Genomic DNA, 25,219 nt, shown 5'->3' with positions numbered 1-25,219 from the left:
TTTATGCATGAGCCACCTTTGATTGTGGAAAAAGTTAAAGCATGTTCTCCATAAAGCTTGGGAGGTTTCTCATAACACTAGTACAAGTAGGTAGATGAAGAGATGTTAAATTCCTAATTGTTTCTTTTATCTTTCCTATGATAGAGACAGAGTTTTGTTTTAAAGACGTACCAAAAACCAGGTCTTTCATCTGGAGTGTAAAATTCATGTGTTCCCTGACCTCGTGTGTCACATGGTAATGAAACAACGTAAATCAGAAATGTTAAAAGTTGAAGTTTGTTAATATTACTGCTGAAGCTCCAGTCTCTTTCCTGGTTAAGCTGACAGGTCCATAGTCCAAATATATATATTTACAGATTACAACGACATGAAGAAAAAAATTAATGGACACCCAATGAAAACCAAATGGAAATGTAAGTTTCAGATGACTATCTGGAAATTAAAAAAGAAAAAGACAAAAAAAAAAAAAACAAAAAAAAAAAACGCATGTATTTTAACGGGGGTGATGGACTTTCTTTGTATTGAACCTTACTACCACCTTACTCCTAAGGAAATACTTTGGTGATTTATACTCTGTGGGGAAAATTTAGCAAACAACGTATATTCTGCATTCTCTTATCTGTATTTCCTTCTCAGTTCTTTAGGTGTCTGGGCTGAAGCAGTCACCAAGGTACAAGAATGTATCTTCCCTAGTTGAACAAGTCATTATGTGCTGATATTTTTGGGTTCATAAACCAAAGGTTCTGGCCTGCCTCTTCCTGAGACTGTTGCAAATTATTTTTTTTTTCTGAATGATGACACTGAGATCTGTGGTTTTGCATGTTAATTGCTATTAATTCCTGTGTTGGAGTATTTTTGAAGTGTGCAATTAATGCATTGTGTATCTTACATTCAGACCTCTGCACCACAGATCATTGAGGGCAATGACCAACGCCACTCAAGGTCTGGATGCAGAAGACAGAATTGTGGTCACAGCCCCAGCACTAAAGGCAGTTTTGTTGGGGCTGAGTGAATTATGCCTTCCACAGATCTTACAGGTGGAAGGGCAGACCTATCAGCGTTCCTGCTTACACTGCAGTGACTGCAGATATACTAAAAGAGCCCCACCAGCCCTCAACCCAGAGGCTGTACCCAGCCCCACAGACAGAGTAGACGGGCCCCTACAGCCCTCTCCATTTGTTCCCACCCTTGACAGCTGCTTCAGCAGAATTGGCTGAATTTGACGTGGATCTGAGGTGGCGAGAGCTCAAGGTCATAAAGCAACACAAAGACTGTTGGGGAGATTGGGCTAGGGCCAGCCTTGGGACACAACGAGGAAGGCTTTTTCAGGTGCCCACTGGCCTGGGAGTTATTAAAAATAAAAAGCAGCTTCCACCTTTCCTCCTCTCCCCTCCAATAAAATCCATGGGGAGTCTCAAAGAGAATCTGAAAACAGGGACATTTCCATAAAGCTCATTTCACACAGGGAAATCCAACTCATTACCTTTAACTCAAAAAAGTCAAGACTATGCCAAAGCATACTGTGCATTTGAGATAATCACAGGTAAGTCTCCTATTGCAGGTTTTTTCCCATATGAAATGGATTGTGAAAGCAACGGGAAAGCAGTTCACATTCAGTTATGTGAACTACTGCTATCCAAGTCTCACCTTACAAAAAAAAGAAATTACTCTTTCTGCAGCAGACGACAGAAAGGAAGCCAGTCTTGAAGGCACAAGGTGAAATCCCAGCTCCATTGTATTAATTTGCCAAATTTGACTTGACTTCAACAGAGCCAGGATTTCCCCCCTAACGATTTAGCTATAGTAAGCTGGGGAACATCTACGTGGCCGAGTAGAAAAACAGGTTATGGAGCCTTTAGATCTCCATTTGTCCCCACAAGCCAAGCACCACGGTAACACATGACGTGAGAATATTGCCTTGGCTGAGCTCATAACGATCAGTTTTCCAACTCAAAAGATTCACATTATTACTGAAGTTTCTGCAGGTAATCCTAACAGAGAAATCAAATGTAACAGAGATGAAGTGCTTCTTTCGTCTTTACAGACAGTCTTTGGAGAACAACTATCGCTGCCACATCTGGTGATTCCGAAGCTACATCATTTTCCTGTGTAAACTACTACTGACCCAGTTTTCTCTACTGTTAGTGTTATCCTGACCATTGTGCTTCATGCTGCTGTCAAGGTGTCTCTCCAAGTGAAAGGGACTGAGACAACGTGAACTGAGGGAAAAATGAGCAAGAAATGAAATTCTTCATCAAAATGAAGACAAGTGGCCACAACTATGAAAAAATGCATAACAACTGAAACAGTGCAGAACAATGCAGTGGCTGAGAAAATTCAATCAGCACTGCTTCTAGCACCAAACTTAGGGCAGTAATTCCCACGGTCCTACAGATCATTTTTCATGCAAGACACAAATTTTGTTGTGTCCTTCTTAATCCTTGCCTCATTTTCCAACTCAGCTCTCCATGTGCATTAATTGGGATGGGTGAAAATCTGTTAAGTAAAGTGATTTACCTGGGTTTTGTTTTCTTAACTTCTTGAATTCTGAAAAATCAGCTACTTATTTCTCCATTATTGGATCCAATGCTGTAGCATGAATGCAGCATTGCCACCCAGGATCCAAATCTTAAAGCTGCTTGCTAGTAATGCTAACTGCCAGAACTCCATATCTATGAGTGCAGCAAAAGACTGTACAATAACTTGGCATGGCTCCATACAAAAAAAATAATATATCATTTTTTCTCAGTCAAACTCATTCTAATAGTGTTATCTCACTATGAATTCTGCTTATTTATTTACTATTTTTTATTTAACTATAAGAATAATTTTACTATAGCATTATTGATTATATTGCTTCTCTTGCATTCCTTATCACTTTGAATTACTTAAATTATGTTATAAAACTACATAAATACTGGAACATATGCAAGATTATACTGCAAGATTATACAGCATATAAACTAAGAGACTGTAATCTCAAAACTACAATCAGTATACTCACTTGAATAAAGGAGTTCCACAAACAACACATTTGTATATTCCTTGAGCTTTGTGATGTGTGTACTCCCCCTCAAAGGCACTGGGAAAACAATAACACTGCATTTTAAACATAAATAAAATATTTATTTTTAATTATTAAATTAGCTAGGAGTATAGAAAAAATATTAAAGAAAAAAACAATAGTTTGCACTTGTTTTTTATTAAATGAAGCTAATAAAGCAGGCATGGGAAAAGGGGACTGTCCTCATTAGTTTGCCTCAGGTGTTAGGAATCATGCAAGAGGAAACAAATTGTCACACAGTTTAAAGGACAGAACAACAACAACAACAACAACAACAATAAAACAAACAAAACAAAAAAAAAGAAAAAGAAAAAAGAAAAAAGAGGAGAAAAACTGGAATCTTCCTCTATTTGGTAAATGAAAGATAAGTTTTCATAAACATGGATTGTTTGAAATTTAGCTTCCTCCTATGCACTTCTCTGGGTTTGCCTTTAGAAAATGTTTTAGCAATGCATTCAGATGCTGAGCTGGAGGTGTAAAGCTCTTGGGTGTCTGCCATTGAGTAGATAATGAAGACTCAGTGTTTGGTGATTCCAGGATGGGCTGGCAGGGTGACAGAAGTATTGTAGCTGAAAATGAAATAATTGGTCCATGATTTCAAGCTGTGTGCGCCTTATATTTTTAGTTGAAAAGCAATATTACAGCTTTAAGGGAATATTTTTCTAAGTTAACAATCTAAGAGGCTAGGAGGTCATTCATCTAATACGAATCAGCTGTGCTAGTCCAACAAAAAGCCTATGTGCTCGGCAGCTTGTTTTTATTATCCTTTCACCCTTTTTATGAGGTCCAATTTTTTTTTATAAACAGGATTTTTAAGAATGACCTAATCTCCGATTGTTTGTGCGCATTAAATCACGTTGCTGGTCCCGTACACAAGCAGGAGGGATGCGGGGCAGGAAAGCCTCGCGGCGCAGGCTGCCGTCCGTCCCCGTGCCCGGCCAGGGCGCTGGGGGGATGGAGGGATGGGGAGGAGAGGGGATTATCCCGCTCCTTCCCATCCGGCACATCCCATAAACATGCTCTGTCAGGAGGAGCACTGCCTGTTACGCGGGACCCCATGTGTGGTGAAGAGCCCTTTCAGGTCATGAAGGAAAACAAGCAGTTACATCATTAGGGCGTTTGGATCAGAGGTAAAGCCGGGGCTTTATGCCAAGCTCAGTGGTATAAATTAGACAACAAAAATGGTTAGGCCTTGGCAAGTTACCTTCGTGTTGGAATCAGCTGAGAGAGACTTTATTCACTAAAAACAGTCCTGGAAGCAAGTCCTTTTTTTCCTCCAGGATTCAGGGCTGCCTTCCAACGACTAAAGCCATGTGAGGGCAGTTATTGAAAATTTTTGACATTCCAACCACAAATGAGCCAATAAATACCTTCTCCACATGTGCTTCAAAAAGAAATTGGAGTGGGGTGGAAAAGAACTAAATTATGCTACCTTCTTTCTGCAGCCAAAATGTCTATACTTACAATGACCACCTTCAAAACTTCAGCATCCTGGCACAGGGCCATTTCCCTCGTGGTTCTGCTTACTGTGATGTCTTCCAAAAAGTGTACCTAAACTGCTATTACTTCCACACATTTTGTAGTAAACTAAAAACAGACTCTAAACATAAGCCCCGAGACTTTATAAGACATACAGTGTTCATTAAAAGTCACACAAGACCCCTGGCCGTGGCCTCCACGCTGCAGATGCTTGTCTTTTCGGTGGTGTTAATTTGTAGGGGTTAGTAAACAAGTGCAGAATTCCTGGTGAAAAAAAAAAAAAAGTTGCTGGGGAGGATGAGGAAGCACCAGCGAGAGGAAAGGGAGAGAAGAAGGATGCCTGTGTTTTGAGGACCTCGCTCCCTTCGCCCTGCCTTACCTTTCGGTCCCCTTCTCCTGAGTGACATGGTACTGCAAGGGTGTCAGCCGCTTCCTCAGCTCCTCCTGGGAAAAGACCACCTTACAGTCTTTTTTATCCCTACATGACCCTGCAAAGGGAGAGGATATGGGAGAAGGAGCCTTTTTAGCTTAAATCCTGAATAATTGCTTTGGCAGACGGCCACAGCATAGCTTCTGCATTCACTTGTCAATGACCAGACCAGTCCCTAATGCACGAAGAATGGCTCAGCTGAACTGCAGCTGATTACTTCTTCAAATCCAAGTTTAAAAAGAATTTTGCTTGAGAGCCAGGTGATTCCACTGGAGCAGTGACAATGTGCTACAGCCAAAGCCCTTCCGTGTGTTGCGCACACAATCATTCACAAGGAAGTTACATTTCCCAACCATTAAAAAAAAAAATAAAAAAGCTGCAAAAAAAAATATAACTACTACTGAAATGTTCTTTACAAGACATCTATATTGGAGACTTATGGTAATGGGCATATGATGTTCAGCCACAACATCCAACGATTTTGTTACCCTTTAAAGTAGCTCAGAATAAATCTTTAGAATTCAAACACGGTTGATTTAAAGTTTTAGTAGCATCCTCGTCCTTTTACTTTTTAACAGGAACAGTTGGATCTTTTCCCTGTTGGAGCACCGGAATATGAGCCCTGAGGAGCAGGTCATTTCTTTGCAACAAGAGGCTCCAGGTTCAACAGTAGAGCTGCCTTAACATTTAGAGTTGCTATTGAAATTACCGGTCTTTGAAAATCTCATATTTTGTTTAATTTACACCAAAAAAAATCCAAGGAGCACATAGAGATTACTGTAGAAAAACATTTGTATAGCGCAAAAAATCACATTATGGAAGAAAAAAATAACAATAAGGCTGCTTTGGAGAATAAAAATTCCTGAAGTAATAACAGAAATTACCAAATATTAAAATAACTTTGACATTCTCTTGCAAAAAGTGAGCTGACAGAACGGCAGGTAAAAAGCGCTCTAATTATGACAGTAATTAAAATACGTTACAATTAGAAATAAACAGTCCCAACAAAAATATTTTTTGCTAGTAATGTATATACACTCATAAAAAGACCAATTGTGTTCCCAAAGTAGAGGGAACAGAGCTACCCATCTGTATGTCATTTAGTACAGGAGAGGCAATGGCAGGTTTAAATTACATGGTATTGGATTGCAATTTCCTAACATTGGATGCTTTTCTGCTTTTTTACCTTGAGTCATTACTAAGGAGTGTTCATAAAAAGTAGCTTAAAGCACAGATGCTTGCAAATCATTTAAGAAAAGATGTTTCTTTCTTCCTCCCCCTCTTCTTTTCCTCATTTTTTTAACGTGTGGGGGTGGGTGAATAGGGGAGAGAGAAAAAGAATAATGCTGTTGGTCACTACTGACTAACCCTAGGAAGTATTTTCAGGAAGAAAAAAAAAGTAAAATTGAAAACATCTGATTGAAGTAAATAGTGCAAACATTAAAAGCTTTACTAGTGAAAGAAAGGTATTGAAAAGCGACTTTATTTCATAGATTAGAAATTACTTTTGATCTAAACATTCTTAAAAACAGATTGTTTTCCACTCCGAGCCATCTCATTAGCCGTGCTGCAGAGCCTGCGTTTTAATGGCAAGCTTTGAAAGAGCGCTGCTGTATGCCTTTGTTAGCTTCAATCTTATTTGGGAGAGGGATAAAGATTTCATTCCAGTTCTCTTTGTTTGTCTTTCAAGAACCACTAAGGCAGTATTCACACAAATTTTGCAGGAATGTGCCCTGTGCCATAGCTTACAAATTATTTGGTTTTGGTGCACTTAAAGGTCACCTTCCAAATTAGCAAAATTTTCCTACATCCTGGCTTTTCAACCTTAAATGTAAATATTGTTTCCTAACTGTAAGTGAGGTTTGTTCTTTATAACATTTGGTTGCTTATTTAAAGATGTCAAACTTTGGAGGTTTTTATTCTCACAACGTGCTGGGCTCTAGGACTAATAAGTCTTTCAAAGGCTAGCTAGCAGGGAAAGGAAGCATATGCATTATATAAATAACTATTGTTATGTTGCATTATGCAGTTCAGAAGGAAACTGTTTGAGAGCTGGTCTTCCATCTAATATTTCAGTATCAAAAAATCAGTCTAGAGAGCAGCAAGGAATCCTACAAAGCAACACCTCTTCACTTTTAAAAAATATCTTCCAACTGATTTTGTTTTGTTTTGTTTTTTTTTCCAGAAGTTCATTTGCTCTTTAGCTATTCCAAAAAAGCAAACTAAGCATACGTTGAAAAAAGTCATGCAAAACATTAAATCTTTTACAGAACAGCCAGCATTCCCTCTTTGCTCTACTTGAATAATTTCTCATCTCTTTCAGAAATGTTCTTCAACCAGCAGGCTCACTACTACGCACAGGGAAATTTCTATATGCCACTTGATCTGTGACATAGATCAGAAGTAGGGAGCATGTTATAAAAGATTTTTCCCCATCACTTTTAATAATTAACTGCATGTTTTACGATACAGACATGTATTTATGCCTGCAGGGGAATCTTGCTAATCTGCACGGGGGTAAACTGCAACCTGCCCCAGCAAAGGTCTCTCCAGGTTTCTGATTTAATGGAGTATACAGCAGCAAAAAGCTATGGTTGCACTACAAATCAGAAAGGAAATCTCTTGGTCCAGCCCTCGGCATTAAGGAACAGCCCTCTTCAGTCAGTTGAACTTACTCTTTACCTGCTAGCAACAAAAAAGAAAGGCTTGGTAAACTGAGTGTGCTATTTCCATGCTGCCAAAGACACAGGGAGGGAATGCAAGACTGAGCCACGACTGGAGGGTGGAAGGATCCATCATCTGAATCACGGCTAGCCTCGAGAAAATGCAATAAATCTTAAAAACGGCAGGATGGGATTCTGGGAATGGAGTTGGGAAGAAACCACCACGCGAGGGGGACAAAAAGGCTCAACCTGCGGTACGAGATCGGCCATCTCCATCCAGGAACTGCTCCTGTATGGGGCATACGGGAGGTCTGCTCCAGTCAGGTCTGCATCTACCTGGTGCAGGGACTGCATAAAGCTACCCACAGCTGTCTGTGGTTATGCTGCGACAGGTAAAGCTGCTAGCAAACTCATTGGGTTGTTAAAGAAGGGAATAAAGGTGGTCCTGAGTGCCTTCCCCAAAGGAGGGACCCAATGTGGCCCTGTGGGAAGGGGTCCCACGGGCAACAAAACCCTCCTGGGTGACTCCGACCTGAAGCAAGGCTCACCACTCACTGGCAAATGGTACAGCTCAAGGCAGGAGAGAGAAAAGGCCATCAGTTTTGCATCAGTGTGATTACATTACAAAGGTAAGGCTAAATTAAACAACCCTAACTAATTAAGTGAAGATAAGTGAGTTTGGATTCATTTGGCCTCTGTCTGGACTCCGAATGGGACCTAACTTGTTCTCCAGCGGCGATGTGCTCCCAGCAGTGCCTTTCGAAGAGCTGGGGCCAGCTCTGCCCCTGACCCAGAGGCTCCAGCCAGATCCCGCTGTTAGGAGCGGTGAAGGCAGACTTCCACTGAGAGACATGCATGCACAGATTCTGCTGCAAAATGAAATCTAGATGAAATCTTTCCCATCAGCACATCACAGTGCACCCGTTCTCCTTGGTGTTCCTTCGGAAAGCAGCACACACAACCCTTCCAAAGCAGGCACTGATGTTTCCACTTCAGGCCACCTGCCTTCAGCCTTTTTCCAGCAGTTCCAGCAGTGCTAAAAGCTTCTGGGATCTTGGAGCAGGATGGAAAGCCTCTCAAAGACAAGGCCAGGCACACAGATCTTAATGCATAAACATAAAAACCAAAAAGTTCAGGAGGGTGAGACAAACAAAACCAGAAACACTTCTGGAGCCTTTGTGGTGTTCCTGTACTTAGGAATGGCTTTTCTGAAAAGAAATGCGATGTGCACTGCAATTTACTATTCACCCACAGACCGCGGGCATTTTAGAGTTACAGCTCTGGAGTCTGGAGGCCTTCCCTATAAAAATGGTATTTGCTGGGTGTTGACCTGATAATGAAGACATTAAGCATCTCACCTCACATATAAATTCCAATTTCCAACGACCTTTTCAGACCTGTGGTTCGTAACGCTGGCGAACAAGTGCCATTTCCTTCAATACAACCAATCGCAAGGAAACGAGCAACAAGATACGTCCAGGCAGACTGACACGAGTTAGCAGACCATTACTCCTCACCACTCAGCCCTTCACCTGCTCCGGTGTGCTGCAGGGTGTCGAGCAGCGTCTGACGTGCCCTGAAATACCCTGGTGCTTTGCCTGATGGCTTTCCTTCCTTACATCGTCTTTGAACCCTCCTAATGATTTTCTCTTCTGTCTCGTTGCTTCCCATCACCACAAAATGAACTCAGCTTTTCAGCTTCGTGGAGGACACGGCATACATTTTCCTCTTCCTGCATACGGTTATGTTCCACCAGCGTTAATGGACATTACAGTCATGCACCGAGCACATGCCATTAAGACTTCCTGAATTAAATACAGCAAGATCAAATGTTCCAACAGAGCACAGCCATGTAATAAATTGGGCTTCCAGTTTTCACTACTACTCCTTTTAATATACCTGAGCATTTTTTTAGGGGCCTTGCAGCACATTTTATTATCCATACACCACCACAGCCCCAGTCCTGCAATGTGACCTGTGTGGGCAGACCCCTGAGAATATGCATAGCTCCAGCAACTACAGAAGGGTCTGTGAATGCAAGTAAACCTGGCTCCAGGCATACGTCTCCCTGCTTCCCAAAGCCCATCCCTCTGCAAGTGGGCTGGACCTTACTCATCCATGGTAAATTATCTCACACTGATGCTAAGAGGAATCCTGCAATGTTAAAAAACATGTGTGTACCTTACTTACATAGGATATCACTAACACTCAGGTTTATTAAAATTGGAATCTCTAGTTTCTATTCTTTCAAATTTTGTTTACACATTTTATGCTGCTTGTTTAGAGTTTTGCCTCTCTCTGCTTAGGAAAAGGAGGATGGACGGCTCTGTTTCACTTCTGTTTAGTCTGTCCTCTGCAGCCTTCAGTCTGTAGCCTACTGCAGATAAACTGGGAATTGCTGGTCTCGTTAACAAAAATGAAAATGGAAAACAACTCTTGAAAATGCAAATCAGTGCAAACAGTTTGGTTAGCCTGCAAATTTGAAAACTATGTTTTACAAAACCCTGTATTTGATGTCATAGATCTTTATGTAATCCCATCAAAAGCCATTTTAAATCACCTAAGCACACTGCTGCCTAGGAGAGACCCTATAAAAGAACTCAAAAAAATGGGAGGTCAAGTTTAAGTAAAATCCAGACTTAGTAGTTAAAGAAACCCCGTAAACGTTTTACACATTGAAAGACAGATCTGTGGTTCTTCTCTGAAGGATGGCTCCTTTGCTTTCTTGCTGTAGGTAGCTAACTCCCACCCGCTGCTGAAATACCATTTGCAGTTTCATGCAAGCATTAGGAGTAATGGGGCGAAGACCATTTCCACTATATTGTGCGTTGAAAATCCAAAAGCAGGGTACCAGGACAACAGCTAAAATTTTGGGTCAAATGCCAGGTTCTTGTCTTACAAGAAAAACACCAAAAAATTATCTGTCTTTAAAAAAAATGGTTTGCTTAACACCCCAGAGGGTCACAACGCCATGAGGGAAGGGCAAGCCTGCTCTGTGCGAATTCGCAACCTTCCCATGCAATCGAGCAGCAGAGCCAACACGTGGGGTTTTTTTTTGTACAGATGTAAGTATTCCGAGTCACCATCGGAGATCTACCGTGTAAGACAACAACTTTCCTGAGCGCTTAAGGAACAAGCCCCAGACTGCCAGCTAAGGTGCCTCCACCACCATGCACTCATTGTCCTGTGGGCACAGAAGCTGCCTTGCTGCTCCCCTGGAGCCATGAGGGCCTGTGCTGCAGGCGACATTGCCACAGCAGCTGGTGGTCCGCCAGCCAAGGAGACATTTCCTGGAAAAGGAATCCGAAGCTGCCTGCCCTCCCTGCGAATGTGAAAAATATTCAACAGAGGATGGAAATGTTTTGCACAGTGGGAACGGGGGAAAGGAAAGCAGCTCCATTTGTCCTCTCCAGGGACAACCTCGACTCTACCTCCTTATCTTGCATTAACACAAGCCACAGCATTGCCAGCCCCAGCCCCGCAACCTCTCAAGCTGCAGGCACCGAGCACCCCAGCAGAGCTGCCCCTGGGGCTTTCCGAGCTCCCAGCTCGCCCAGGACGGCAGCAATGGCAGTGATGGCAGTGTGCAGTGATGGCAGCACGCAGCAGCTGCTCAGCAGTGGCTGGGGAATAGAAGCACCTTCAACACCATGGAGAAAATGCTCATGGCATTAGAAGCTGCCTGTCTGCTGTGATGGCCGAAGACAGGGCACAGGGCAGCTGAGCTCTTTGCCTTGCTCTCGGATGCAAACCAGGCGAGACAAGATCAAGATCTACGGGTACAGCAGTGTGGGTGGGAGCGTTTATGATGGATTTCTCTTCCCCTCTCCCCTGTAGATACTTTTGTTTGGCTGATACGATCCTAGCTCCTTTCACAGGCACTACATTTGTTTAAATTAAAAATAAGAAAGGCAGAGACACTGAGCACTCTGTATCTGGTCAGTAGATTTCTGTCAGAATCAATAAAAGGGGGTACGACATATGGAAAGGCATTTTATTAACGGCAGAATTAAGCTGAATTTAATAAGAGTGCTTCATGCTACCTTTTGCATTTAAAATATTTCAGTGAGCCATCAAAATAAGTTTATTCACACGGCTTTAATAAAGGTTTAACCCTGCAGCGGAAACAATTAAAAAGTCAGCATTTGCCAGCGGTTACCGCAGTGGTGTGTAGCTTATTGTAGCATTCAGGCTGTTGCTAAATCCTCCTGCTGCTTCCTCTACAATAGTGATGTGTGGCCTGTGAAATGAGCACCGCGTTTCAAGACCCAAGGTGCCGCCGCCTATGCTTGGGCTGGGGGTGGAGGAAAGGAGCGGGGTGGGGGAGGTCCCTGCTCTCCTCCAACTCAAACAGCAGCCCCGACCTCACCCCGCGAAGTCGGCTGCCTCCAGCCATGCTTCTAGGAGGGCCCTGTTAGCAAAGAGACAGCCAAGAGACAGCAAAGGGCACAGAGACCAGCGGGCACTCCATGTCGTGGCCTCTGGTCCCACAGCGCCGAGCACTGTGGGCCGGACTGGCTGCAACGTGCCATGCTATGGCTACTATGCTTTTTCTGTAGCTCCCTTCCCTCTCAACTCACCTTGGGACTACGGGTGGAGGAGCAGCCAAAAGGGTTGGTGACTGCCAGCTTCTCTCCCTGCTGGGCCTCCGGGGCCTCCCTGTGGTTCTGTGCGATGTAGGCCAGAGCAGGGCACCCCAGTACCCCGGCCCCTACCCTACCTTCTCACCCACTGCTGGGACGCAGTTCCTCCCTACTCCTCGTCCCCCCTTTTCACCCCCTGTGCTGTAGCAACCCATGTGCACCTAACAGCTGACTTCTGGCAGCTTCTGTGCCTCCATGCCTGCCTCCTGCTCCGTACCCTCGAGGCCCTCTCCATGTACCATCCAGTTCCCTGCAGGCACATCCCCTGGGTGACCCACTGGATCACGTCCTCCATTGCTTCCGAGGTTGCTCTGGCCAACTTGAGGGTTAACATCATAACCATCCCCTGAAATTGCACCTTTTCTTGCTTGCCCTCCTCCAGCTTTTCACCAGATAAGATCTCCTTCCTCTTTGTGTGCTGTCATCTCTCCTTTACATCACGTTCTTCTGTTCATTACGCACTCCTCTGAGGAAGGACAAAGCTGGGAGTTGCTTTTAATCCAACGAAAAAAAAGTGAAGACAGCCCTGAAAGGGCATCTCAGACCTCCTGTTAGGCACTCATAACTAAAAAAGCAGCTTTTCATTGGAGCCTTTAAAACACAGAAACCCAGTTAGTGCTGGAACGTCACCTTTCACATCCATCTTTTACATTACATTTCAGCAGAAAAAGCAGAGAGACTGAGCTGCACAGGGCACAGCAATGGAACAGAGGAAATTTATGAGCTCCCAGAATTAAAACATTATTGCAAGAAAGGCAAAAATGGCTTGTGGTGGGTCCTTTATGGGAGCAGGGCGGGAAAGCAAATGACCTTAGGAGATCCTTCAGGGAATACGTCAAGGAACTGGCTCTGTGCACAGGGCTGGGAGCACACGAAACTTCTCCTCCTGTGGTACTCAGCACCACAGACCCCCTGAGAAGCCCCTGCCCAGACAAGGCACAGGCAGAGCCTCTGGGTAAGGGAGAGAAGGAGGAGGAGAGCAAAACTCAGCATGAATGAGGAGTTAAAAAGGAGGCAAAAAAGGGTACACATCCTGGAGTAAAAAAAAAAAAAAAAAAGGTACATTAACAGTACATTAACAACAGATTTCTGGTCTTCTGTATCATCCCAATTTTGCAAGCATCAGGCATCATAAGATTATCACTCCCATTGAGATATCTACAAATAAATTTTGTTTTAAACTATATTAAATAAAATATTGTAGACTGAATACTATTGTACAAAATAAACATTTGTAAATACAATATGTTTTTTTAAGCAAAACCAACATTGAATATAGTTCCACTCAAACAGCTACACAAAGGTAATTTTTTAAACCATTCTCAAGCCATTCAAAAATTATAACTTTATGCTCTATTATGATAAAGCAGCATTCTATGATCATCATTACCACTAAGAAGCAAAAGAGGCATACGAACAAATTTATGTATTAATGGCACATGAACAGCTTTACATGCTATTTGCTATTGTGCTCACATAGTGCATGCTCAAGCATTTATCAAACTGGTAATTCTCATAATCCCCGGGAGGGAGTGAAGCAGGTAATTTATAAGACTGTATCTTAAATTTAAAAGAAATTCCAAATTGATATTTGGTATTCTTAAAATTATTATTATTTAATTAGCTTCATTGAAATGAGTTTTGATTTTTGCCCCCCAAGCAGTTCTGAGGAACAAGAACATCCATCTGAGACCTTGTATGACACATGTAAGCCCAGAGCAAATTTTTACACTCAAGTTATAAACCCCAGAAAATAGGGATTTATAACAAAAACATTGACAGGCATTTAACCGTAGCCATACTAGAGAGTATTGTTATACAACATATCAGTCTCACTTTTATTTTCTTTCAGATCATGTGAAGAGCCATCTGTAATAGTACGTCTCTGGTGATACAAATTACGGAAAGCTATGGGAAAGTTAAAACATTCATTATGGAAATTACATCTCTGAACATACAAACGTACAATACGAAACGTTTTCAGATATAACTTAAAACACACAAAGTTTAAAAGCAACTAACGCTCTTTGTACACACTAGACTAAGGTCTTTTCTAGACTTTTCATTGTTGAGGCCAGATCTGGCAAACACTACGTGCACAGATAATTTCACTGACATGAGCAGTTTGAGAGTTCAGAGGGACAAACGCATAGGAATAAGTCATGTACATAGCTGTTTGCAAGATCTGCTCCTAAAAGTAATCCTTTATGTTAACAAGATTACTACTAAAAGTCCAGTTCTGAGAGTCAGTAATTTTCTGTTCACAAGCTATTCATTTCAATTTTATGGAAAGACATTATACTGAAACTTGGAATTAACAACAGTTTAATAAAACAAATTATGAGAAACTATACTATAGATATTTATTTAATAAAGACTTACACCATATGCCCAGCACCATCTTCATACAGATGTGTTGTATCTTAATCTAATCCTAGAAAAGCATGGTTTCCTACTAGCAATTAAACACTTCACAACAATTTAATATTATCTAGGACTTTATTATTTCATACAGGTCCTGGAAAAAATAGCAAGTCTACTCATATCATGTTTTCATCATTACTTTTGCTTAATTTTACAAATACCATATTTTTCTTTGATCTACAGGAGAAGCAAAGCCAAATTATCTCATGCAAAAATGTGATGTAAGCAGCACAACATTCAAAGTGTTAAAGGAGATTTTTTTAGGAAATGAGAACCCACAATAATCAAAAGACACAGCAAAGCAAAATAAGGTATCTCTTTACTTTATATCTTGGTGGTCTGCTACAGAAAACATATGTACATGGAATCTGCATAATCATTATTTGTATCAGTTACTTGCTGGTATGCACTGAAGCAGCTGAAGTAGTTTTTACATTTAAAAAAAATGTATTTGTTGTTGTGTTTAAAAATAAAAAAATAAAAATAAAAGATTTAATTTATGTGAACTAAATCCTGGCAGGTGCTGAATGCATCCTACATTTCCAAAGAAATTTAAAGCATTCAGTTCTAATAACAGCACACTCAAGAAGTGACACTTCTAAATCACACAAGGAATAACAGAGCTGTAATCAGTGCTGGAAATGAGATCTCAAAGCAACGTGAACAGAGTTTGTGTACGAGCACAGCTTTACATGATTTTTCCCCATGCTCATTCTTTTCCTAAAATACTCCTAAATGTTCATGAGGTCTCAGGGCGTACTTTAGGTATGAATGACTCCTAAATGGGAAGCTTTTCATATAGTTCAGGGTGTGCAAAACCACATATGCTTGGTGCCATCTGCTGGGCCTGCAGGGCTATGGCCAGGCTTTGCAATGCCTGCTTCGGGCAAAGCATGCGCTGGCTGTGCACACATATTGAAACGTTTAGTCCTAACTTCAGAAAAGAAATATTTTTAAAATACAATTTGGAAGAATGCGTCCACACCGCAGGTGCTAATATACAAATGGAGAAAGAGCAAGTATAAACACTTCTCTGCCCCAACTATTAATCGGGTTTACGAGTAGCCCAGCATAATTCACACGTGCTTGCAAAAGTGTCTCTGGGAAGAGAAAGGTCAACCCTGTTAAGATACTTCTTAACATCGTTTCATTCATTTAACTTGCTTCTGATCTACCAACATGACTGTTTGTTAAATATGAAGTAAACATTACGTGGCACCATTTTGCTCCCTGCAGGATGGTCAGAGGTACCATTACAAGCACAGAAACTGAAACCTTCTCATTGAAGTCCTTATCCTGCAAATATTTAACTGCATGGAATTTGAAAGTGAGCTAGGAAGCCCAATTCACAGCTAGGCAGTGTTTGTCTCAGCCAGAGCCTCTGCCTTGATATCTAAGCTCAAGGACAAAACCCCTGCCAGCACTTTGCTCCTTTGTACAGAGGGACAGGGGTTCCAGAAGACGAGCAAGTCTCCTTTCATATGAAATTTTCCATACAGGCAGAAGCAAACAAAACTGCACCATTTCAGACTCAGAGGATACATGGCCTGAAATGATGTGGTTGGAGAGCTGCAGTTCACACAGAAATGGATGGTGGGAAAAGCATTAATCCAGTGTAATGGTAGAAAAAAAAGTCATGAGAACTTGGGGCGTTTTCTGTATATTCAAAAGTTGAAGTCACAGTGGATTGTGGCATTTAAACAGATGTTGTCTCTCGATCTCATTCCCATGTTTAATCTGATACATGCTATACCATTTGCTTGTACCCCCTCAGTACACCACACACAAAAAACAAACCAAAGGCAAAGCAAGCCTACATTAATTTATAAGCAGCTGGGGAATTTCGATTACTCTTAAAATATGTGAGATATGTGATTGTATATTATTCCACTGTTAGCAGATGAATTTTGGTTTAGAAAATACATATATACATATATGTAAGTAGTTAGCCAGTGGAACTCAATCTATTAATGTTTGCCCAGTTATGGATCAAATGGACAGGAATAAGCAGCAGCACTACTAGCTTTTTATTCCAAAATGTGACCACTGGATTATGCCAGAAAAATGATTTGACAAAGTAAAACAGGTACACAATAGAAAAACCTCCTACAGGCTGCTTTCCTAGCTGACCAACTTTGAGATCCCCTTTTCCGAGCAGGGACAAAATGGCCAGCAGACCGGCTGCCCCCTTTTTAAGGTAGACACCAGCGATGTGAGCGCACATCAAAAGGTGCGTAACAAGGGATAAGGAAATTTGCTTATCCTGTATTTTTAGAATTTAAAATCTGGCTCAGCAGCAAATAGAACAGGAAACAAAGGTCAGGCTGACACAATGTGGGCTATTCTCTCTCTTCCTCAATATGTGTTTGCAGCTCCTATCTAGGTTAATGGGAGTTTTGTGCACATGTGGGGGAAAACAGAACACAAATGCTGCAAAAATTGGACTCAGATTTAGTTCAAATAAAGTGTAATCAGCTTTAGAAAATCCATCAGCTTGAAAACTGATGTCTTATCACTGAAAAAATCTTTAGAACATCACCTCCATATGCTTGTTAAGTACGGCTCTGGAAAAAAGTGCTTAGAACATTTTGCACCCTTATGAAACAGTTGTGAGTGCGGCACACGCACCCAAGCTGGTCCTTATTTGATGTTTCAAATACTGATCAGCCAGAATTGTATCTTTTTTTTTTATTCGGGTGTCAAGAAAATTCATAGTAACGTTCAAAATTCACTCACTGTGGCCTTTATTTTCTCTCACGTACCCACGCACACTGACACTACTAGGCAGACATTACAGATACTGCTGTTGTCCTAGTGAAATACAAAATATTTAGGTTTAAGTTATTAATTGTGTCAGCAGTTCATAGAGATGGGGTCTCATGGCAGCCTTCACAGACCTAACAGCAGACCTTGGACATTTCAGAAGTGCAGCTGCATCTGGGCATTAGGTTGCGTGTTTCCATTTAGTTATTTATTTATTTGGAGAAGTGTCATGTGACTAAAGAAGTGTCAGAGGAAAGAGAATTACATTTTAAATTCTGTGCACTTGTACATAATTTTCAGTGCATACATATTTAATTTATACTAAAATTTTTAAAGGGGACACATTGAGTACAACTGTACCACACTTCTAAAGATTTTGGAGAACTTCTTAAGTAATCTGATTTAACAGTAATCCATACGCTAAACTCTGTTAAGTATCTTTTTAAAAAATATATATAAATGGCTTGACCAGAATTGATCTTCAGTTTAATTCCACTGCTTTTGCCAAGAATGAAGAAAATAATAAAAAAATAAAAAATAAAAAATGAGAGATAATTCATTGGACAAGGAAGATGGACAGCACTGCCAAGCATTCTAAAATCTAGGATATGGGAACCCTCATCCAAGCCAATGATTTTTACGAAAAACACAAAACAAACAAAAAAGTAAACAATCTTCTGATTCCAAGGCAAATTTACAGAAAGCAGAGCAACCCATAGCACACTGTTTCCTGCAGCAGAGACACCGGTTCCTAAAGGGCCTTCATTACGCATGACACAACAAGCAGCACCCATTCAACCTGAGGGAAGCCCACAGGCTCGCAGGGCCACTGGCTGGCTCTTTGTCACCAAATGCAGCAGGTTGAATGCAGACATCACTGTGAATTCCTCACCAACAAAACCAGAGGCAAAGAACAGGGGCAAGAGCTGAGTAGGGAAGAAAAAAAAAGAAAAAAAAAAAAAGAAAAAAAAGAAAAGGATGAGAACAAATTAAAACATCAAAAATGTTAAGATACATCCACAGAAAAAAAATAAAACAAACAATGCTTACAGTTTTATCCAAGAGCACCACATAGGAGTACCATTCTAAATGCACCTTTCCTAGCAGGTTTCTTCTGATCCCCCCTTTAAGGTTTGGATACACATTACATGGTGTTCTGTGGAGCTGATTTCTGTGCCACCAAGTGAGGGAGGGGACATTTCTGTGGGGTCATTCACAACAGATGCCTAGGATACCTACCTCAGAGCAACAACCTATCAGGTCAGAAGTGAGGAGGCACTGAGGGATGCCGCTCAGGGCCCAAGCGAGGTGGCAGGAGTCCTGCTTTCACCATCCAGTAATGCGGGACAGAGCAAAGGGGAAGGCTTTTCTATTTGTTTTTGAAAATAAACTCAAACTCCACATTTGTGAATGGTGAGTGCTAGGAACCAGCTCTTGCTAAAAATTGTTCTTTTGATGACTTCTCTGAGGAACGTGACATCGCACTGTAGTAAACTTCCCAGATATCTTAAACCCCCGACTTCTTGTTTTAAAGGCAGGAAATAATTCGCATTGTAAACTGTCCATGAGATATATTTAAACAATCTTCCGGCCAGTTTAAATATAGAAAACGGAGAGATGGCAGTCGCAAGATTTTATTTGAGAAGGACTTAATGCACGAATACTAGTTGTTTCATTTACCCCACAATAGGAAAGAGGAAACGCAGCTGCCTCACAGCGCTCACTTCAGAAGGTTATGGGACATCGGGGACGCAAGCCAGCCCCCACCAAAGGCGATCCCGAGGCTCTCGGTGACACTGCTGGAAGCAGGATTAGGCCCCGGGGGGCTAATGAGCAATGTGGCACCGCCACCAGCCTCCTCCGAGCTGCCTTCCCTCTGTTTTTGAGTACCATAGCAAAGGAGCCACGGGACGTGAGCACCCAGAAATGAACTGAGGAATGGTTTTGTCTTGGGCATTTCCTGGATAAGATTAAGAAGCTGATCGCGGCCTCTTCCAACCCCCTAACGAACAAACGCGCAATACACGGTCTTATATATTACCACATCACTCTGGAGTATATCTGATGGAAAACTGCTTGTATTAACATGCCTGAACTCTGACTTCTCCAAACTAAATTCACTGCAAAACCAAAACATTTCTGTGTTACTAAATGGAGACAAAAAGGAGGGGGAAGGTAAGTACTGCACAATGAACAGCCTGAGAGGGCCATTAAACATAAATAAACATGTCATTTTCACGAGTGACTGCAGGACCAGTTTAAAAAAAAAAAAAAAAAAAAAAAAAAAAAAAAAAAAAGGAGGGGGGGGAAATTCCTCCGGAGCAGACTACCGACTAATAAAAGATCAAAGGTCTGTCCATAACGAACACTACAAATAAAAACGTGATTTTTTTCTAATTATTATTATTTTTTTCCTCCCAGCGACCTTCACCGCCAGGAATAAAGCGCACAGTGAAGGCGTAATTACCGGGCCAGGCTGCAGCCTCGCCGCGCTCCCGCAGCTGATCATAAAACCCCTTCTTCCCACCCTGCCCCGGCGAGCGCGGGGCCGGCCGGCCGCGGCCATCTGGCTTGTGTCAGCGCCGGCGAGGCCGGCGGGAAGCGCGGCGCTGATGTCACCGCCCGGGTCAGCCGGGGAACAAAGGCGTATTTTTGCCCTTAAAAAGCTGGGGTGCCCCAGCAGCGGGGGCCTCCGGCCTGCCGGCGGGGGTGATTTATGGCTCGTGCTGTTCCCGCTCCTACTGAGATAGGCCGGCCCCATCTAGCGGTCGGCACCGCGGGAAGGCCTCGTGAAGGACAGGGCCAGCATGGTGGTAGTGAGGCCGGCCATGGCGCTGGTGAGGCCAGCTGCGTCATCCCAGAGGGCCGCCACCATCCATGGCCCTCAGCCAGGCATTGGGCGCTCACAGGGCCTTGCAGGGCTCCTCATCCCCATGTGGCTACTACGAAGCCCAAGCCATCGGCCTGCAGACTTGGTGGCATTTCGGCCACCTGACCTCGTCTCGAAACCACCCATGCTCTCGAAGCCAAGATGCACGGCAGGGGACGGCCCCAAGGTTTAGCAAACCCTGCTCAGCCTCTGCATGGGGACTGAAGGCAGAACACTACGGGCACAAGCAAACTCTTGGTCTGGTCTGGTCTGCAACACCGACGTCTGCCTCATGTCATGGCCCCGCACTCGTGCCCAGCCTGCAGGCTGCCAGCCGCTTCAACAGGAGCTTTGTTTCCTGCAGAGCTCACCAGACAGCTGTGTGACAGCTTGGCTTTGCCGCAGCTGGCAGCGCAGTAACTTTTTGTGGATGTTGTTTCCAGTCAGGAGCTTTCTCTGCTATTTTGAAGGCCAGAATAGCGAAGGGCAGGCAGACCTTCCCCCGGATGGCTGGGCTCTTACAGAGCTGCCTATAGGAAGCCCTACACGTGCCTGTGAAGCATCTCCTCATGCAGCTGGGCACGGGCATCTGATGAAGCACGGGGCAGACACGAAGGCATCATCCCCACTCTATGCTTCATCTCTCCCACTGCGTGCTCCATCGGGCCTGCCAAACCTGCTGCTTCGTGCTGCTGGATCTACCTCTCCAGACCAAACCCGCTCCACCCCTCCCGATTTGTGAGAAGTAAACAGGATCATAACTCCCTCAAGTGTAAACAGTTTAAAGGAAATGATTTGAATTTGCCAAGGATTATAAAATAGATCTTGACCTCTTGAAAATGTCAAATATTTCAGTGTTCACCAAAATGTTGTTATTTAGTCTCAAGTATTCGTAAAGACTTGGAGGATATATAAGTCCTGAAAGCCCAATAAAATATAACTAAGCATTCATGAAAGTATTTTATTGCAGTTAACATATTTTATTCTTTTATTGCTGACGTTTTGATCACTATTTTTATTTACTCTGTACATTACAGCAGTGCCCAGTAGTTTCAAGTAGGACTGGGACCTCCCGGCGTTAGGTACTGCAAACACAAACAAAATCCCTGCTGCAGGGTGCTTACAGGCCAAGATTAAAAACTACTTGTAAAGAATCAACAAAGAGAAGAACAAAGTCGAAATCATTACTGTTGATGCATTTGGTTTGAAGGTTGGGTACACAGATCACTTTGATGGAGAGCAACAGTGACGTAGCTCTGCTAGGTAAGGAAGCTCTGCTTTTCCTGCAGTAGATGCAAGGTTGGCCGTATACTTCAACAGCTTTAGGAACTGGGTTTGCACCACAGATCTCTTTGACAGGAAAAGCAAAAGCATGACTAACATGGGAAGGAAACACCACCCTGGAAGTATCTTTGCTGGTGGCTTAAACTTATGTCTTGCACCCACCTGGACCTCGTCAGAGCCAAGCAAAGGCCCCACACCACAGCTCAAAGCGCTTGCCACAGCCCTGTGTGATGATGCTGTAATGTGAGGCTTTCCCGGTGGGCTAAATGCTCCAAGAAGAGCCCAGGGCCAAACTGACAAGCCTGGGTGTTGATCCCTGCCAGGTCTGTCCCAGCCCTGAATGCAAGCCCCCAGCAGCCAGGACACCACTGGCTCTTCCACTGCTATCCCCACTATGCCATTCGGTGGGATCTGGGAATCTTCTGCTAGAATTATAAACATCATAACTGCGGGAAAGACTTCCTTGTAGGATGCTGACATCCCACTGTTGACAGATGGTGAAGTACTGCCCGCTTTCAAGACCTAGATCGTCAACCGCAAATGTTGGGAAATCACAAGTTAGGCCCCAAAAGAAACAAGATCTGTTAAAAAATAACGTGGGGGGTGTCCTTCCAAATTTGTCCTTCGGAAATGAAGCATTTTGTATGTACTCAGGTTGTGTTTTCTCAACCTCTGTCTGCAGCTAGAGAAATTTCTCTGGGGGAAGGACAACTTGAGAGATAAAATTCTGGTAGTATCACATGTTGCTTTTAAGAGCTGTAAGAGAAACATCAAGGGTTCTCAGGAGCTGATAACACTATTGTTTTAAGGTTTTCTTCATTTATTTTAGTTTAGTATTTCTCCTGAAAACCCTGGCCCAGATTCCTAAAATTACATGAGAATCCCAGCTCTCACAAGAAAAATGTGAAGTTTCAGCCCTTTAGCGGTAAATTAAAAAATAACAGTAAAGCAACTGGATACCAATTCTTAAGGGAACAATCTTTTTTTCTTGCACCAGTAATGAGACCTCAATAGGGTGAGACTCCATTTTTTTTCCCCATTTCCCTCCCCCCTGCCCCCCAGTCTCTGGCCCCATTTTGAGGACAGGAAACAATTACAGATCCCTACATGCTCGCCAGAGAGCCAGGCTCCTATATTAGGAATTTCAGTGTCACTGGACAAAGCAAAGGAGCAAAAATACTGCCATACTGGAGAAATCCTAACAACTACAAGGCAGAAGACAGTAAAGGCCTGGGAAGTTTCTATGGTCAAGTGTTACAGCAACAAGTTAATTTTAATTAGTATTTGTTTTGTTAAGTTTCTCCAGTAGAGCAGTAAGTCCAAACAGTTGCTTTGCAAAAGTTTTGGTTTGTTTTGTTGTCGATTTAAGTCAAAACCAAACAAACTATAACCAAATGCTTCACTGATAAAACTTAGTGAAATATTTAATATATGCATTTATTCCAGTCTTAGCATTTGGATTTATTTTTTATTTTCAAATTTTGCTTTAGCTTACTTAAAGCCAGGCAGACTCAGCAGACAGAACAGTACAACCACTGGGCACTGCAGGAACAAGAAATGCAGCTGAGAAAGCACCATGTGAGTAAAACTTTTGGTGTTTTATGGATTTCTGTGTCTAAACAATTGAGTCCCTAGCTACTTTCCCTTAACACAGTCACTGCAAATGCCAAAGATCCTTGGTCTCTCCTGCTCCCTCCATTGCATCTGAGAGTTTTTAGGGTCTACACCATTTGAGCTAGATGTCTCAGTTGTCACGGTATATGCCAAGGGGTTGGGGGGGGGGGGGGGGGGGGGGGGCAATGTTTAGCAGCTTACAGAGAGATATTTAGTGGAGTCTGATCCAATACCCAATACAGAACTGCCAGCCATGCAGGAGAATGGTACACGGGAAGCCTTCTGAGGAGGGTGATGAGGACTGCCAGTCATTCACTGGAGGAAGAAGGGATGAGCTCCTGTTCCCCCTGCTGATCCCAGAAGGTCTCTGGTCTTTCAGCAGCCATACAGTTCCAAATCCCTTAACTTTGGAGGGATTATGCTAGCCTTTCTCCATGCCAAAGGTACTCTCCTTACATATATATATGCCTTCCTGCCTGGGCAAAGATCCCTTCTTGTCCTGTCCGAAATTGTAAAGTCAGATGACAAAACCTTTGGAAATTCACCTTTAAAGAGGGTTCTTAGGCTCTTCATGTCCTTGTATGTCAACTGATAATGCAAACTGAGGGCGTCTCCATAAGTTCCTGATTTGCCATTAACACGTGTTGCAAAAGCTCCCTGATTAGAGCAACATACTTCAATAATTAGCAGCTAACAACATGCAGCAAAACACCATCAAGAGAATTATAAATATAACCTTCTCAAAGGCTTACTAAAGAGGCATAAAATATTTTTAGAAGAAACTAACTGTGTTAGCCTTACAAGTATGCGAAGGAACTGTGGCGTTTAACTTGCACACTTGTCTGTATATAGCTTTTTTTCCACCTCCCCTCATAAAATACCAGCTTCTCAATTAAAGCCACAGCAGTCAGAAGTGCTCAGCCTGAATTCCCACGTCACTTTTAACACTCGCAATTAAAGCACGTTCTCCATAGCTGTTCGCTCTGGAATGTGCAAACTGAACGTCAATCCAGTCTACTTTTAGGAAGTTTACGTTGTGCCCTGATAAAAGAGGTCATTACTGCCATATCCCATAATATCTGAGTGGAAAACCAGGAAATGTCAAGCTTTAAACTTGACGTTGCTCCCTGTGCTGCAGAGCAAGCAGAGGGGCAGGGGGTCCGGCTGCCCCAGGGCTCCCAACACCCTGTCTCTCTGATGTGACATGGGGAAACATGGCCTGATCCAGTAATGTTACTGATGTCTCCTTGTTACATCCTAGCTGGGACGTTTCAGCAGCAATATTGCCAATATTCATTATTTTAACAACGCCACCTAACAGAGATGAGATTCCTGCAGTCAGTTTTTGATCCTCCTGCAGGCTACAATCATCTTTTCAGCCCAGTAATCCATTAAAACCTTGGAAAATGAGCCAGATTCTGAAACCGCTGCTCACAACTCAGGATGATTTCACTGACTTCAGTAGCTGAGAAGAAATTGTGCTAAGTAAGGAGGCAGGACTTTGTGTGCCTGTGAGTTTGCGTTCATATTAGAATGGGTATCCAAGAACAGAGAAGTGATGTGTAAGAGAAAAACGCTACCTCTGAGCAGAGAACAAAGAGCTATATTTAATTTTAATTTAATGCCTGGGTTGAGCTAACATTCTCCCTGGTACCGGCTGCCAAAGACGGGAAGCTCGCAGTCCCTTACAGGAATATCCCTCGCTGTTGGCTCAGCTGGTACTCACGCTGCCCCCATCTCCAGCTCACAAAAACAAGTCTGGGAGCAAAGAGGCAGTGTGCTCACAAAACAAAAGCCCACAGAGGTGTGCCCAGGGACCAAATCCAGAAGGTAGGAGACAAGAAAGAATAATCAAAGCAAAGGCTTTTTTCAATGTCTGTACCCTTACGGAAGAAAACCAAGAGGGGAAAAGCACATCTCCCTGCTCTATAACCGATCCCACCGAAGAAAAGAGCCATGACACTGAATTATCCTTGTTTTATTAAG

At 42.7% G+C, this 25,219-nt stretch overlaps 1 protein-coding gene across 6 annotated transcripts in view; it reads right to left on the bottom strand.

Annotated features, from left to right (window-relative positions):
• The window catches only part of MSRB3 (methionine sulfoxide reductase B3), an 82,789-nt gene that overhangs the window by 45,846 nt on the left and 11,724 nt on the right, over nucleotides 1–25,219 (bottom strand). For 2 of the 6 annotated variants that reach the window (XM_035332991.1, XM_035333017.1), the window contains 4 exons: nucleotides 18,266–18,392; nucleotides 14,116–14,187; nucleotides 4,923–5,031; nucleotides 3,005–3,082 (listed from right to left, as the gene is read on the bottom strand). In XM_035332991.1, the coding sequence (XP_035188882.1) occupies nucleotides 3,005–3,082; nucleotides 4,923–5,031; nucleotides 14,116–14,187; nucleotides 18,266–18,341 (335 nt within the window). In that variant the 5' untranslated portion in view covers nucleotides 18,342–18,392. Of the gene's footprint in view, nucleotides 1–3,004; nucleotides 3,083–4,922; nucleotides 5,032–14,115; nucleotides 14,188–18,265; nucleotides 18,393–25,219 lie in introns of those variants that run through there. The other 4 variants (XM_035333008.1, XM_035332999.1, XM_035332987.1 and 1 more) reach the window with 3 other exon arrangements.

Source organism: Oxyura jamaicensis, chromosome 1, assembly GCF_011077185.1.
Source record: "Oxyura jamaicensis isolate SHBP4307 breed ruddy duck chromosome 1, BPBGC_Ojam_1.0, whole genome shotgun sequence".
NCBI lineage: Eukaryota > Metazoa > Chordata > Aves > Anseriformes > Anatidae > Oxyura > Oxyura jamaicensis.
The sequence above is the reverse complement of the archived record's forward strand: the minus strand, read 5'-3'. Positions and strand labels throughout refer to the sequence as shown.